The sequence below is a fragment of the Salmo trutta genome, chromosome 1 (assembly GCF_901001165.1).
Source record: "Salmo trutta chromosome 1, fSalTru1.1, whole genome shotgun sequence".
Taxonomy (NCBI): domain Eukaryota; kingdom Metazoa; phylum Chordata; class Actinopteri; order Salmoniformes; family Salmonidae; genus Salmo; species Salmo trutta.
The window spans coordinates 78,731,978-78,749,493 of record NC_042957.1 but is presented as its reverse complement, the minus strand read 5'-3'; the positions used below and the strand labels follow the sequence as shown (position 1 = coordinate 78,749,493).

The following is a 17,516-nucleotide window of genomic DNA, read 5'->3' as shown; positions in this document are numbered from 1 at the left end:
TGCCTTAACAGGAAGCCAGTGTAGGGAGGCTAGCACTGGAGTAATATGATCAAATTTTTTGGTTCTAGTCAGGATTCTAGCAGCCGTATTTAGCACTAACTGAAGTTTATTTAGTGCTTTATCCGGGTAGCCGGAAAGTAGAGCATTGCAGTAGTCCAACCTAGAAGTAACAAAGGCATGGATTAATTTTTCTGCGTCATTTTTGGACAGAAAGTTTCTGATTTTTACAATGTTACGTAGATGGAATAAAGCTGTCCTTGAAACAGTCTTGATATGTTCTTCAAAAGAGAGATCAGGGTCCAGAGTAACGCCGAGGTCCTTCACAGTTTTATTTGAGACGACTGTACAACCATCCAGATTAATTGTCAGATTCAGCTGAAGATATCTTTGTTTCTTGGGACCTAGAACAAGCATCTCTGTTTTGTCCAAGTTTAAAAGTAGAAAGTTTGCAGCCATCCACTTCCTTATGTCTGAGACACATGCTTCTAGTGAGGGCAATTTTGGGGCTTCACCATGTTTCATTGAAATGTACAGCTGTGTGTCATCCGCATAGCAGTGAAATTTAACATTATGTTTTCGAATGACATCCCCAAGAGGTAAAATATATAGTGAAAACAATAATGGTCCTAAAACGGAACCTTGAAGAACACCAACATTTACAGTTGATTTGTCAGAGGACAAACCATTCACAGAGACAAACTGATATCTTTCCGACAGATAAGATCTAAACCAGGCCAGAACTTGTCCATGTAGACCAATTTGGGTTTCCAATCTCTCCAAAAGAATGTGGTGATCGATGGTATCAAAAGCAGCGCTAAGATCTAGGAGCACGAGGACAGATGCAGAGCCTCGGTCTGACGTCATTAAAATGCCATTTACCACCTTCACAAGTGCAGTCTCAGTGCTATGATGGGGTCTAAAACCAGACTGAAGTGTTTCGTATACATTGTTTGTCTTCAGGAACGCAGTGAGTTGCTGCGCAACAGCTTTTACTAACATGTTTGAGAGGAATGGAAGATTCGATACAGGCCGATAGTTTTTTATAATTTCTAGGTCAAGATTTGGCTTTTTCAAGAGAGGCTCTATTACTGCCACTTTTAGTGAGTTTGGTACACATCCGGTGGATAGAGAGCCGTTTATTATGTTCAACATAGGAGGGCCAAGCACAGAAAGCAGCTCTTTCAGTAGTTTAGTTGGAATAGGGTCCAGTATGCAGCTTGAAGGTTTAGAGGCCATGATTATTTTCATCATTGTGTCAAGAGATATAGTACTAAAACACTTTAGTGTCTCCCTTGATCCTAGGTCCTGGCAGAGTTGTGCAGACTCAGGACAATGGAGCTTTGGAGGAATACCCAGATTTAACCTCTTATGGCTAGAGGGCAGTATTTTCACGGCTGGATAAAAAACGTACCCGATTTAATCTGATTATTAGTCCTGCCCAGAAACTAGAATATGCATATAATTATTAGCTTTGGATAGAAAACACTCCAAAGTTTCTAAAACTGTTTGAATGGTGTCTGTGAGTATAACAGAACTCCTATGGCAGGCAAAAACCTGAGAAGGTTCTGTTCAGGAAGTACCCTGTCTGAACATTTCTTGCCCTTGTTGATTCTCTCTATCTATTACAAGGGATCTCTGCTGTTACGTGACACTTCCCACGTCTCCAATGGGCTCTCAGAGCCCGGGAAAAACAGGAATGACGTAAATCAAAGCCCTGGCTGAAACACACGAGAGCAAAAGCTAAGTGGTCTATCAGAGGAGAAAGGCTTAGGCGCGTGATCTGCCCCGCCCCCGTCTTTCGGTTTTTCCCTCAGTTTACAGACACGCAGATTCCCGGTCGGAATATTATCGCTTTTCTACGAGATAAATTGCATAAAAATTGATTTTAAACAGCGGTTGACATGCTTCGAAGTACGGTAATGGAATATTTAGAATTTTTTTGTCACGTTCTGCGCCATGCGCACGACCGTGATTTACCATTCTGATAGTGTCTAGAACGCACGAACAAAACGTCGCTGATGGAACATAACGATGGATTATTTGGGACCAAACCAACATTTGTTATTGAAGTAGAAGTCCTGGGAGTGCATTCTGACGAAGAACAGGAAAGGTAAGACCATTTTTCTTATAGGAAATGTGATTTTGGTGAAGGCTAAACTGGGTGGGTGTCTAAATAGCTAGCCCGTGATGGCTGGGCTATGTACTTAGAATATTGCAAAATGTGCTTCATCCGAAAAGCTATTTTAAAATCGGACATATCGAGTGCATAGAGGAGTTCTGTATCTATAATTCTTAAAATAATTGTTATGCTTTTTGTGAACGTTTATCGTGAGTAATTTAGTAAATTGTTAGTAAATTCACCGGAAGTTTGCGGGGGGTATGCTAGTTCTGAACGTCACATGCTAATGTAAAAAGCTGGTTTTTGATATAAATATGAACTTGATTGAACAGACATGCATGTATTGTATAACATAATGTCCTAGGAGTGTCATCTGATGAAGATCATCAAAGGTTAGTGCTGCATTTAGCTGTGGTTTTGTTTTTTGTGACATTATATGCTAGCTTGAAAAATGGGTGTCTGATTATTTCTGGCTGGGTACTCTGCTGACATAATCTAATGTTTTGCTTTCGCTGTAAAGCCTTTTTGAAATCGGACAGTGTGGTTAGATTAATACATCTAGATGTTCCGCTAGCGGAACGTCTGCTCCAATATCCAATGATGGGCGGGGCGCGAAATACAAACTCCTCTAAAATCCGAAAACTTCCACTTTTCAAACATATGACTATTTTACAGCTATTTAAAGACTCTCGTTAATCTAACCACACTGTCCGATTTCAAAAAGGCTTTACAGCCTTAAGTTGGAAAAATAGGATGATCGAGCAGCAGTGAGGGCTCTTCGATACTGCACGGTACTGTCTTTCCAAGCTAGTCGGAAGACTTCCAGTTTGGTGTGGCGCCATTTCCTTTCCAATTTTCTGGAAGCTTGCTTCAGAGCTCGTGTATTTTCTGTATACCAGGGAGCTAGTTTCTTATGACAAATGTTTTTAGTTTTTAGGGGTGCAACTGCATCTAGGGTATTGCGCAAGGTTAAATTGAGTTCCTCGGTTAGGTGGTCCTCTGACGTCCTTGGGCAGGCAGAAGGAGTCTGGAAGGGCATCAAGGAATCTTTGGGTTGTCTGAGAATTTATAGCACGACTTTTAATGCTTCTTGGTTGGGGTTTGAGCAGATTATTTGTTGCGATTGCAAACGTAATAAAATGGTGGTCCGATAGTCCAGGATTATGAGGAAAAACATTAAGATCCACAACATTTATTCCATGGGACAAAACTAAGTCCAGAGTATGACTGTGGCAGTGAGTAGGTCCAGAGACATGTTGGACAAAACCCACTGAGTCGATGATGGCTCCGAAGGCCTTTTGGAGTGGGTCTGTGGACTTTTCCATGTGAATATTAAAGTCACCAAAAATTTGAATATTATCTGCGATGACTACAAGATGCGATAGGAATTCAGGGAACTCAGTGAGGAACGCTGCATATGGCCCAGGAGGCCTGTAAACAGTAGCTATAAAAAGTGATTGAGTAGGCTGCATAGATTTCATGACTAGAAGCTCAAAAGACGAAAACGTCATTGTTTTTTTTTGTAAATTGAAATTTGCTATCATAAATGTTAGCAACACCTCCGCCTTTGCGGGATGCGCGGAGAATATGGTCACTAGTGTAACCAGGGGATGAGGCCTCATTTAACACAGTAAATTCATCAGGCTTAAGCCATGTTTCAGTCAGGCCAATCACATCAAGATTATGATCAGTGATTAGTTCATTGACTATAACTGCCTTTGAAGTGAGGGATCTAACATTAAGTAGTCCTATTTTGAAATGTGAGGTATCACAATCTCTTTCAGTAATGGCAGGAATGGAGGAGGTCTTTATACTAGTGAGATTGCTAAGGCGAACACCGCCATCTTTAATTTTGCCCAACCTAGGTCGGGGCACAGACACGGTCTCAATGGGGATAGCTGAGCTGACTACACTGACTGTGCTAGTGGCAGACTCCACTAAGCTGGCAGGCTGGCTAACAGCCTGTTGCCTGGCCTGCACCCTATTTCATTGTGGAGCTAGAGGAGTTAGAGCCCTGTCTATGTTCGTCTAGAGCCCTGTCTAAATCATTCTCTCTACTATTATTCTGACATTTCACATTCTTAAAATAAAGTGGTGATCCTAGCTGACCTAAGACAGGGCATTTTTACTAGGACTAAATGTCAGGAATTGTTAAAAACTTAGTTTAAATTTATTTGGCTAATGTGTATGTAGTAAACTTCCAACTTCTACTGCTAATCTTTCACATTTGAATTCTTTCTTGGGGGCCCGGCCGGGTTTAAATGCTTTTTTCAGTTTCATTCATCTGTATTTATGAATTGTAGTTTTTGCTGCTTAAAGGTTTTTGTTGTTGCCTAGACAACCTTATTATCATGGTGATTCTTCGTATTCGGTGGGAGGAGCTGCAACTCAATATTAGGAAGTTGTTCTTAATGTTTAGTACACACCAGAAACTGTTGAGCGTGAAAACCCAGCAGCGTTGCAGTTCTTGACATGAACAGGTGCATCTGGCACCTATCATACCCCGTTCAAAGGCACTTTAAATCTATTGTCTTCACCCTCTGAATGGCACACACACAATCCATCTCTTAGTTGTCTCAAGGCTCCAAAACAATTTTTTAACCTGTCTCCTCCCCTTTATCTACACTGATTAAAGTGGATTCACCTGGTCAGTCTAGGTCATGGAAAGAGCAGGTGACCTTAAAGTTTTGTACACTCAGTGTATATTTGCCACAAGGATTAGGATACATTTCCCAATAGGATGTGGAATTAGTGTCAACATGTTTTTTTGGTACATTGGAATCAGTGTAAATATATGTTTTTGTACTTCGTCCTTGTGGCTTGGTGACCTGCACGTATAAAAGTGTTCCTCTATCTCAAGCTGAACAGAACCTATAGACTACCACCTGTGATTCCTTCTCTGACAGGAAAAGATTACCATGGAGAAGTTGGCCATCCTTCTGCTTCTGAGTGCTGCCATTGCACTGGGCGACGCCAACCTGACCCTGCTCCTTGGTTTAGAACCCTTACTGAAGACTGAGGTGGAACAGACTCCTCCTGTTGAGGCTCAGGTAGCAGCAGTGCAGGAGGGGACAAAGGAAAGTTCATGTCCCTCAGACTGGCACACATATGGATCACGCTGTTTCAAGTTTGTCAGCATTCCACAGTCATGGGCAGATTCCGAGCAAAACTGTTTGGCACTTGGTGGAAACCTAGCATCCGTGCGTAACCTTTTAGAGTACCAGTTCATGCAAGCACTGACAAAGGACACCAATGGCCACCTACCTGACACCTGGGTTGGAGGTTTTGATGCAGTCAAGGAGGGCTTATGGATGTGGTCAGATGGGACCAGATTTGACTACACTCACTGGAACACTGGTGAGCCCAATAACGCTGGAGAAGGAGAGGACTGTCTGCAGATGAACGCTGCAAGTGAGAAGCTCTGGTTTGATGTGCCCTGTGAGTGGAAGTTTGTATCTATCTGTTCCAGAAGAATGTAGGCTAGGAAATGACCCAGCCACTTCAACTCCCACCTCCAGGGGTCAACAGTCTACACTTCAATACTCAAACCAAGATCTGTCACTCACTGCAGCTCACCAACATGACAAATAAAACATGTATTCACAAAAAAAGCTATCCACCTATCTAATGATTAGCTAACGAGCCATATCTACAGTTAGAAATAATGACAGAGGAATTTACAAGAGACAGCAAACAGCAAACATGTAGCTACCGAAAAAACTGCCTTTGAAGTCTTTTATACTAAGACTTTTATACTAAGTCATGATCTGCTGTTAGCTAGCTACTGTTTAGGTAGGCTAACCTTTCAGGTTAACTAACATTAGGTAAACTTGTGATGAAACTGTATGATGTTGCTGATCCTGCTTTTGAAATTAAAGATAAATGACAAACTATTCAGAGTGTTTTCTTCATTTGCTATTGCTTAACAAGTTGTCATGGCATCAGTTAGTCAATGGTAAGTTATTTTTAAACTAGAATAAAGACAATCTCTCAATGACATGAACCTACATCACTAAAAATAATTGATACCTTATCATACTGTTAATTATGAATGAGTAACTCTCTTCCTAACAGACCATTTGTTTCTGAATGGTTTAGATGCAGGAAATTAAAGTTATATAACTATTAACTAACATGAATTATCAGCTTTTTAAAATAATGTATTAATGCATTTATGGCTTAGTAAACACACACACAATGAATAAAAACTTAGTAGATATTAAATGAATTGTTTATTCAGGTTAACTAATGTACCCTTATTGTAAAGTGTTGCCATTCCCTGTCTTTCATATCTGAGGCTAAATCCATGAGGCTGAGAAATGTGACAGGGAATGTGTCCAGAGAGAGAGTGAGAGAGTGAGAGAGAGAGAGAGACAGAGAGAGAGTGAGAGAGAGAGAGTGAGAGAGAGAGACAGAGAGAGAGAGAGAGAGAGAGAGAGAGAGAGTGAGAGAGAGAGACAGAGAGAGAGAGAGAGAGTGAGAGAGAGAGACAGAGAGAGAGAGAGAGAGACAGAGAGAGAGAGAGACAGAGAGAGAGAGAGAGAGAGAGAGAGAGAGAGAGAGAGACAGAGAGAGTGAGAGAGAGAGACAGAGAGAGAGAGAGACAGAGCGAGAGAGAGAGAGAGAGAGCGAGAGAGAGAGAGAGAGAGAGAGAGAGTGAGAGAGAGAGAGAGAGAGTGAGAGAGAGACAGAGAGAGAGCGAGAGAGAGAGTGAGAGAGAGAGCGAGAGAGAGAGAGAGAGAGAGAGAGTGAGAGAGAGAGAGAGAGAGAGCGAGAGAGAGAGAGAGTGAGAGAGAGAGAGGGAGAGAGTGAGAGAGAGTGAGACACATCAACGTGACAGCCAATAGGGACGGAGAGTCCCTCACACATCAACGTGACAGCCAATAGGGACGGAGAGTCCCTCACACATCAACGTGACAGCCAATAGAGACGGAGAGTCCCTCACACATCAACGTGACAGCCAATAGGGACGGAGAGTTCCTCACACATCAACGTGACAGCCAATAGGGACGGAGAGTCCCTCACACATCAACGTGACAGCCAATAGGGACGGAGAGTCCCTCACACATCAACGTGACAGCCAATAGGGACGGAGAGTTCCTCACACATCAACGTGACAGCCAATAGGGACGGAGAGTTCCTCACACATCAACGTGACAGCCAATAGGGACGGAGAGTTCCTCACACATCAACGTGACAGCCAATAGGGACGGAGAGTCCCTCACACATCAACGTGACAGCCAATAGGGACGGAGAGTTCCTCACACATCAACGTGACAGCCAATAGGGACGGAGAGTCCCTCACACATCAACGTGACAGCCAATAGGGACGGAGAGTCCCTCACACATCAACGTGACAGCCAATAGGGACGGAGAGTCCCTCACACATCAACGTGACAGCCAATAGGGACGGAGAGTCCCTCACACATCAACGTGACAGCCAATAGGGACGGAGAGTCCCTCACACATCAACGTGACAGCCAATAGGGACGGAGAGTTCCTCACACATCAACGTGACAGCCAATAGGGACGGAGAGTCCCTCACACATCAACGTGACAGCCAATAGGGACGGAGAGTTCCTCACACATCAACGTGACAGCCAATAGGGACGGAGAGTTCCTCACACATCAACGTGACAGCCAATAGGGACGGAGAGTTCCTCACACATCAACGTGACAGCCAATAGGGACGGAGAGTTCCTCACACATCAACGTGACAGCCAATAGGGACGGAGAGTTCCTCACACATCAACGTGACAGCCAATAGGGACGGAGAGTCCCTCACACATCAACGTGACAGCCAATAGGGACGGAGAGTTCCTCACACATCAACGTGACAGCCAATAGGGACGGAGAGTTCCTCACACATCAACGTGACAGCCAATAGGGACGGAGAGTTCCTCACACATCAACGTGACAGCCAATAGGGACGGAGAGTTCCTCACACATCAACGTGACAGCCAATAGGGACGGAGAGTTCCTCACACATCAACGTGACAGCCAATAGGGACGGAGAGTCCCTCACACATCAACGTGACAGCCAATAGGGACGGAGAGTTCCTCACACATCAACGTGACAGCCAATAGGGACGGAGAGTTCCTCACACATCAACGTGACAGCCAATAGGGACGGAGAGTTCCTCACACATCAACGTGACAGCCAATAGGGACGGAGAGTCCCTCACACATCAACGTGACAGCCAATAGGGCTTTAGGAGGAGGGAGATATGAGGAGGAAGCTACTTCTATTGGGCAATTGTCGGAGGAAATTCGTTTGTGACACCAGGTTATATTAAAATGATACTTTACTTTATTTGCACCTACTACGCTTAAGGCGAGGTTAGCGTATACTGTAGGCTCACTGGTCAACAAGAGCAGGAAAGGACAGGGGACATCAGAGAAGTATAAGTTGAAGAAAGTGCAGTGTCAGAGACACATATGAAATAAAAACATCTGCTTTTCTCCATACCGTCATGACAGTAGCAGATATTTCAAAGAGTTAAAAACAAATAATTTGAATGACTCTTTATACACATTTCCATTAGAACTATCAGAACTCATAGCTATAAGGTGTTTGGATATCAAGCTTATGTCATGCTTCAGATTGATAGTGAAGTTAGTAGTTAGATCTGAATAAAAGTATTATTACTTTCCCTAAACCACTAGGAATGTTGATGATATAATGAAATAAACAGATAACAAAAGGTTTTGTCCAGCAGAGCACATTAATGCTGGGACGTAGTTGCTATTCAGGTTTCTAAAGAGCACTAGGAAAAAAACAAGGTCTGTGTTAGAGGTGAATACTGTAGGTGTAATAGAATAGGCTTAAACGACAACAGATGGAGACGAGGGTTAAAGGACGACAGATGAAGACAGGGGTTAAAGGACGACAGATGGAGAAGGGGGTTAAAGGACGACAGATGGAGACGAGGGTTAAAGGAGGACAGATGGAAACGAGGGTTAAAGGACGACAGATGGAGAAGGGGGTTAAAGGATGACAGATGGAGACAAGTGTTAAAGGACGACAGATAGAGACGAGGGTTAATCTAACCACACTGTCCGATTTCAAAAAGGCTTTACAGCGAAAGCAAAACATTAGATTATGTCAGCAGAGTACCCAGCCAGAAATAATCAGACACCCATTTTTCAAGCTAGCATATAATGTCACAAAAAACAAAACCACAGCTAAATGCAGCACTAACCTTTGATTATCTTCATCAGATGACACACCTAGGACATTATGTTATACAATACATGCATGTCTGTTCAATCAAGTTCATATTTATATCAAAAACCAGCTTTTTACAATAGCATGTGACGTTCAGAACTAGCATTCCCACCGAACACTTCCGGTGAATTTACTAAATTACTCACGATAAACGTTCACAAAAAGCATAACAATTATTTTAAGAATTATAGATACAGAACTCCTCTATGCACTCGATATGTCCGATTTTAAAATAGCTTTTCGGATGAAGCACATTTTGCAATATTCTAAGTACATAGCCCGGCATCACAGGGCTAGCTATTTAGAGACCCAACCAGTTTAGCCTTCACCAAAATCACATTTCCTATAAGAAAAATGGTCTTACCTTTCCTGTTCTTCGTCAGAATGCACTCCCAGGACTTCTACTTCAATAACAAATGTAGGTTTGGTCCCAAATAATCCATCGTTATGTTCCATCAACGACGTTTTGTTCGTGCGTTCTAGACACTATCCCAATGGTAAATCACGGTCACGAGCATGGCGCAGAACGTGACTAAAAATTCGAAATATTCCATTACCATACTTCGAAGCGTGTCAACCGCTGTTTAAAACCAATTTTTATGCAATTTATCTCGTAGAAAGCGATAATATTCCGACCGGGAATCTGCATGTCTGTAAACTGAGGGAAAAACTGAAAGACGGGGGCGGGGCATGTCGCGAGCGTAAGCATTTCTCCACTGAGAGACCACTTAGCTTTTGCTCTCTATTGTTTCAGCCAGGGCTTTGAATTACGTCATTCCTGTTTTTCCCGGGCTCTGAGAGCCCATTGGAGACGTGGGAAGTGTCACGTAACAGCAGAGATCCTTAGTTTTTGGAAGAGATGTCAAAGAAAGCAAATAAATGGTCAGACAGGGTACTTCCTGAACAGAACCTTCTCAGGTTTTTGCCTGCCATAGGAGTTCTGTTATACTCACAGACACCATTCAAACAGTTTTAGAAACTTTGGAGTGTTTTCTCTCCAAAGCTAATAATTATATGCATATTCTAGTTTCTGGGCAGGACTAATAATCAGATTAAATCGGGTACGTTTTTTATCCAGCCGTGAAAATACTGCCCCCTAGCCATAAGAGGTTAAAGGATGACAGATGGAGACGAGGGTTAAATGATGACAGATGGAGACGAGGGTTAAAGGACGACAGATGGAGACGAGGGTTAAAGGACGACAGATGGAGACGAGGGTTATCCTGTTTAGGATAGGGGGCAGTATTTTCACGGCCGGATAAAAAACGTACCCGATTTAATCTGGTTATAACTTCTGCCCAGAAACTAGAATATGCATATAATTATTTTAGTTGGATAGAAAACACCCTAAAGTTTCTAAAACTGTTTGAATGGTGTCTGTGAGTATAACAGAACTCATATGGCATGCCAAAACCTGAGAAGATTCCATACAGGAAGTGCCCTCTCTGACCATTTCTTGGCCTTCTATAGCCTCTTTATGGAAAATAGAGGATCTCTGCTGTAACGTGACATTTTCTAAGGCTCCCATAGGCTCTCAGAAGGCGCCAGAACGTGGAATGATGACTGTGCAGTCCCTGGGCTAAAAACAGTAGGGGATTTTGAAAGTGGTTGATCTGAGAACTTTGACACGGATGTGCGCGTGTATGTGACGACTCCATTTTACTTCTTTCAGTCTTTGAACGGATACAACGTCTCCCGGTCGGAATATTATCGCTATTTTACGAGAAAAATTGCATAAAAATTGATTTTAAACAGCGTTTGACATGCTTCGAAGTACGGTAATGGAATATTTAGAATTTTTTTGTCACGATATGTGCCGGCGCATCACCCTTCGGATAGTGTCTTCAAGGCAAGAACAGAACGCAGCTATTTGGATATAACTATGGATTATTTGGAACCAAAACAACATTGGGTGTTGAAGTAGAAGTCCTGGGAGTGCATTCTGACGAAGAACAGCAAAGGTAATACAATTTTTCTTATAGTAAATCTGAGTTTGGTGAGTGCCAAACTTGGTGGGTGTCAAAATTGCTAGCCATGATGGCCGGGCTATCTACTCAGAATATTGCAAAATGTGCTTTCACCGAAAAGCTATTTTAAAATCGGACACCGCGATTGCATAAAGGAGTTCTGTATCTATAATTCTTAAAATAATTGTTATGTTTTTTGTGAACGTTTATCGTGAGTAATTTAGTAAATTCACCGGAAGTTTCGGTGGGTATGCTAGTTCTGAACGTCACATGCTAATGTAAAAAGCTGGTTTTTGATATAAATATGAACTTGATTGAACAAAACATGCATGTATTGTATAACATAATGTCCTAGGAGTGTCATCTGATGAAGATCATCAAAGGTTAGTGCTGCATTTAGCTGTGGTTTTGGTTTTTGTGACATTATATGCTAGCTTGAAAAATGGGTGTGTGATTATTTCTGGCTGGGTACTCTCCTGACATAATCTAATGTTTTGATTTCGTTGTAAAGCCTTTTTGAAATCGGACAATGTGGTTAGATAAAGGAGAGTCTTGTCTTTAAAATGGTGTAAAATAGTCATATGTTTGAAAAATAGAAGTTTTTGGATTTTTGAGGAGTTTGTAATTCGCGCCACGCCCTATCATTGGATATTGGCGAGGCGTTCCGCTAGCGGAACATCTACATGTAAGAGTTAAGTACTAACCCTAGTAGTGTATAATCTCTTTAAGTACTAACCCTAGTAATGTATAATCTCTTTAAGTACTAACCCTAGTAATGTATAATCTCTTTAAGTACTTACCCTAGTAATGTATAATCTCTTTAAGTACTAACCCTAACCCTAGTAATGTATAATCTCTTTAAGTACTAACCCTAACCCTAGTAATGTATAATCTCTTTAAAAGCTCTTGTATCTAGGCGTTCCGCTATGCTGTCTGTGTGGGTGGATCATTTCAATTTGTCCTTGATGTGTACGCCGAGAAACTTAAAACTTTCCACCTTCTCCACTACTGTCCCGTTGATGTGAATAGGGGGGTGCTCCATCTGCTGTTTCCTGAAGTCCACGATCATCACCTTTGTTTTGTTGACGTTGAGTGTGAGGTTATTTTCCTGACACCACACTCCGAGGGCCCTTACCTCCTCCCTGTAGGCCGTCTCGTTGTTTTTGGTATGTATTCCTCTTGTCCAGATGGGTTAGGGCAGTGTGCAGTGTGATTGCGATTGCGTCGTCTGTGGACCTGTTGGGGCAGTAAGCAAATTGGAGTGGGTCAAGGGTGTCAGGTAGGGTGGAGGTGATATGATCCTTGACTAGTCTCTCAAAGCACTTCATGATGACGGAAGTGAGTGCTACGGGGCGAAAGTTGTTTAGCTCAGTTACCTTAGCTTTCTTGGGAACAGGAACAATGGTGGCCCTCTTGAACCATGTGGGAACAGCAGACTGGGATAGGGATTGATTAAATATGTCCGTAAACACACCAGCCAGCTGGTCTGCGCATGCTCTGTGGATGCGGCTAGGGATGCCGTCTGGGCCGGCAGCCTTGCGGGGGTTAACACGTTTAAATGTTTTACTCACGTTGGCTGCGATGAAGGAGAGCCCGCAGGTTTTGGTAACGGGCCGTGTCAGTGGCACTGTATTGTTCTCAAAGCGAGCAAAGAAGTTGTTTAGTTTGTCTGGGAGCAAGACATCGGTGTCCGCTACGGGGCTGGTTTTCTTTTTGTAGTCCGTGATTGACTGTAGACCCTGCCACATACGTCTTGTGTCTGAGCCCTTGAATTGCGACTCTACTTTGTCTCTATACTGACGCTTAGCTTGTTTGATTGCATTGCGGAGGGAATAGCTACACTGTTTGTATTCGGTCATGTTTCCGGTCGCCTTGCCATGATTAAAAGCGGTGGTTCGAGCTTTCAGTTTTGCACGAATGCTGCCATCAATCCATGGTTTCTGTTTGGGGAAGGTTTTAATAGTCACAGTAGTTACAACATCACCGATGCACTTGCTAATAAACTCCCTCAAAGAGTCAGCATATACATCAATGTTGTTGTCTACCCGGAACATATCCCAGTCCACGTGATCGAAGCAGTCTTGAAGTGTGGAATCTGATTGGTCAGACCAGCGTTGGATTGACCTGAGCACGGGCGTTTTCTGTTTTAGTTTCTGTCTATAGGCTGGGAGCAACAAAATGGAGTCGTGGTCAGATTTGCCGAAGGGAGGGCGGGGGAGGGCTTTGTATGCATCGTAGAAGTTAGAGTAGCAATGGTCCACCAGAATGCTACCAACTCGTGTCTCTCATTCAATATGCTGCTAAAATTTAGGGAGCCTTGTTTTCAGATTAGCTTTGTTAAAATCCCCAGCTACAGCAAATGCAGCCTCAGGATATATGGTTTCCAGTTTACATAGAGTCCAATGAAGTTCTTTCAGGGCCGTCGAGGTATCTGCTTGGGGGGAATATACATGGCGGTGACTATAATCAAAGATAATTTTCTTGGTAGATAATGCGGTCGGCATTTGATTGTAAGGAATTATAGGTTAGGTGATCAAAAGGACTTGAGTTCCTGTATGTTGTTATGATTACACCACGAGCCGTTAATCATAAGGCATACACCCCCGCCCTTCTTCTTACCGGAGAGATGTTTGTTTCTGTCGACACAATGCGTGAAGAAACCAGGTGGCTCTTCTGACTCTGATAACATATCCTGAGTGAGCCATGTTTCCGTGAAACAGAGAATGTTACAATCTCTGATGTCTCTCTGGAAGGCAACTCGTGCCCTAATTTCGTCCACCTTGTTGTCTAGAGATTGGACATAGGCGAGAAGTATGGTCAGAAGCAGTGGATGGTGTGCTCGCCTTCTAAGTCTGTCCAGTAGGCTGCTCCGTCTGCGTCTCCTGCGGCGACCGCGTTGTTTTGGGTCGGCCTCTGGGATAAGATCCCATGTCCAGGGTGGAGATCCGAACAAAGGATCCGCTTCGGGAAAGCCGTATTACTGGTCGTACTGTTGGTAAGTTGAAGTCGCTTATATATTCAGTAGTTCTTCCCGGCTGTATGTAATCACACTTGAGATTTTCCTGGCTAACAATGTAAGAAATAAAACATTAAAAAAAAAATACTTTCCTAAGGACCTGAAGCGAGGCGACCATCTCTGTCGGCGCCATCTTTTGATATTTGAGTGATTAATTTCTTCACGAACATCTCTCAGCTGTTTACCCAAAAGATGGCAGTGGCCATTTTGTTGCTTGAATTACAGACTGCAGAGTTCAACCCTACTCTCCATCTACCCCCCTTAACCCTACTCTCCATCAACCCTCCCTTAACCCTAGTATCCATCAAACCTCCTTAACCCTACTCTCCATCTACCCCCCTTAACCCTACTCTCCATCTACCCTCCTTAACCCTACTCTCCATCTACCCTCCTTAACCCTACTCTCCATCTACCCTCCTTAACCCTACTCTCCATCTACCCTCCTACCCTCCTTAACCCTACTCTCATCCACCCTCCTTAACCCTACTTCCATCCACCCTCCGTAACCTTACTCTCCATCTACCCTCCTTAACCCTACTCTCCATCTACCCTCCTTAACCCTACTCTCCATCCACCCTCCTTAACCCTACTCTCCATCTACCATCCTTAACCCTACTCTCCATTAACCCCCCCTTAACCCTCGTCTCCATCTGTCGTCCTTTAACCCCCGTCTCCATCTGTCGTCCTTTAACCTTCACCTCCATCTGTCGTCCGTTAACCCTCGTCTCCATCTGTCATCCTTTAACCCTCGTCTCCATCTGTCGTCCATTAACCCTCGTCTCCATCTGTCGTCCTTTAACCCTCGTCTCAATCTGTCGTCCGTTAACCCTCGTCTCCATCTGTCGTCCTTTAACCCTCGTCTCCATCTGTCGTCCTTTAACCCTCGTCTCCATCTGTCGTCCTTTAACCCTCGTCTCCATCTGTCGTCCGTTAACCCACGTCTCCATCTGTCGTCCTTTAACCCCCGTCTCCATCTGTCGTCCTTTAACCCCCGTCTCCATCTGTCGTCCTTTAATGGTGTTATGTTGTCATGTTGTGAATGTTGTATTGTAGTAACCAACTGTATTTAATGGTGTTATGTAGTTGTGTTGTCATGTTGTGAATGTTGTATTGTAGTAACACACTGTATTTAATGGTGTTCTGTAGTTGTGTTGTCATGTTGTGAATGTTGTATTGTAGTAACCAACTTTATTTAATGGTATTATGTAGTTGTGTTGTCATGTTGTATTGTAGTAACCAACTGTATTTAATGGTGTTATTTAGTTGTGTTGTCATGTTGTGAATGTTGTATTGTAGTAACCCTCAACTGTATTTAATGGTGTTATGTAGTTGTGTTGTCATGTTGTATTGTAGTAACCAACTGTATTTAATGGTGTTATGTAGTTGTGTTGTGAATGTTGTATTGTAGTAACCCTCAACTGTATTTAATGGTGTTATGTAGTTGTGTTGTCATGTTGTGAATGTTGTATTGTAGTAACCAACTGTATTTAATGGTGTTGTGTAGTTGTGTTGTCATGTTGTGAATGTTGTATTGTAGTAACCAACTGTATTTAATGGTGTTATGTAGTTGTGTTGTCATGTTGTGAATGTTGTATTGTAGTAACCAACTGTATTTAATGGTGTTATGTAGTTGTGTTGTCATGTTGTGAATGTTGTATTGTAGTAATCCTCAACTGTATTTAATGGTGTTATGTAGTTGTGTTGTCATGTTGTGAATGTTGTATTGTAGTAACCAACTGCATTTAATGGTGTTATGTAGTTGTGTTGTCATGTTGTGAATGTTGTATTGTAGTAACCAACTGCATTTAATGGTGTTATGTAGTTGTGTTGTCATGTTTTGAATGTTGTATTGTAGTAGGCCTAACCCTCACCAATTTTTCAGGTGACGGAGAGACACCAGACAAGACACAGACAGCAGCAGAATAATAGTGTCAGAGGAAGGCCCTGAAAATTGTCAAAGACCCCAGCCACCCCAGTCATAGACTGTTCTCTCTACTACCGCATGGCAAGCGGTACCGGAGTGCCAAGTCTAGGACAAAAAGGCTTCTCAAAAGTTTTTACTCCCAACCCATAAGACTCCTGAACAGGTAACCAAATGGTTACCCAGACTATTTGCATTGTGTGCCCTCCCCCTTCTTATTTTCAAATGTCTTTTTACTGTTGTTTTATTTCTTTACTTACCCACACACACACACACACACACACACACCTTTTTTTCGCACTATTGGTTAGAGCCTGATAGTAAGCATTTCACTGTAAGGTACACCTGTTGTATTCGGCACACATGACAAATAAACTTTGATTTGATGGAGAGAAACACCAGACAAGACACGGAGACAGCAACAGACGACACAGAGAAAGTGATGGAGAGAGTCAGAAGAGGGGAGAGCACACAGTACACAGACTGTATCACTTAAAACTGCTACAGGGATTCTAATTACTGCACTGCGTAGAGAGAGCGAGAGAGAGAGAGAGAGAGCGAGAGAGAGAGAGAGAGAACGAACTGTGTGGTTCATTGGTCAGAGTCTGTTAGAAGTTGTGGAGTGGTTTTTGGCAATACACTTTAGATGTATTCAAGGATTTAGCTGTTGAAATTCTGTCCTGGACCCCCCTACTGGCTATGAGCTAAGCCACCAATGTCTTCAAATCCTAGGGGAGAGAGAGGAGCTGCTATCCCTGGGGGGAGAGAGAGGAGCTGCTACCCCTGGGGGGAGAGAGAGGAGCTGCTACCCCTGGGGGGAGAGAGAGGAGCTGCTACCCCTGGGGAGGGAGAGAGGAGCTGCTACCCCTGGGGAGGGAGAGAGGAGCTGCTACCCCTGGGGAGGGAGAGAGGAGCTGCTACCCCTGGGGAGGGAGAGAGGAGCTGCTACCTCTGGGGAGGGAGAGAGGAGCTGCTACCCCTGGGGGGAGAGAGAGGAGCTGCTAACCCTGGGGAGGGAGAGAGGAGCTGCTACCCCTGGGGAGGGAGAGAGGAGCTGCTACCCCTGGGGAGGGAAAGAGGAGCTGCTACCCCTGGGGAGGGAGAGAGGAGCTGCTACCCCTGGGGAGGGAGAGAGGAGCTGCTACCCCTGGGGAGGGAGAGAGGAGCTGCTACCTCTGGGGAGGGAGAGAGGAGCTGCTACCCCTGGGGAGAGAGGAGCTGCTACCCCTGGGGAGAGAGGAGCTGCTACCCCTGGGGAGAGAGGA

The 17,516-nt window shown here is 43.6% G+C and overlaps 1 protein-coding gene across 1 annotated transcript; it reads left to right on the top strand.

The window, feature by feature from the left end:
* Positions 1-4,973: 4,973 nt before the first annotated feature.
* LOC115208489 (ladderlectin) lies at positions 4,974-6,012 on the top strand. Its single transcript, XM_029776586.1, has one exon. It carries the CDS (start codon positions 5,038-5,040, stop codon positions 5,596-5,598), a length of 561 nt encoding a protein of 186 aa, XP_029632446.1. The 5' UTR covers positions 4,974-5,037; the 3' UTR covers positions 5,599-6,012.
* Positions 6,013-17,516: the final 11,504 nt, after the last annotated feature.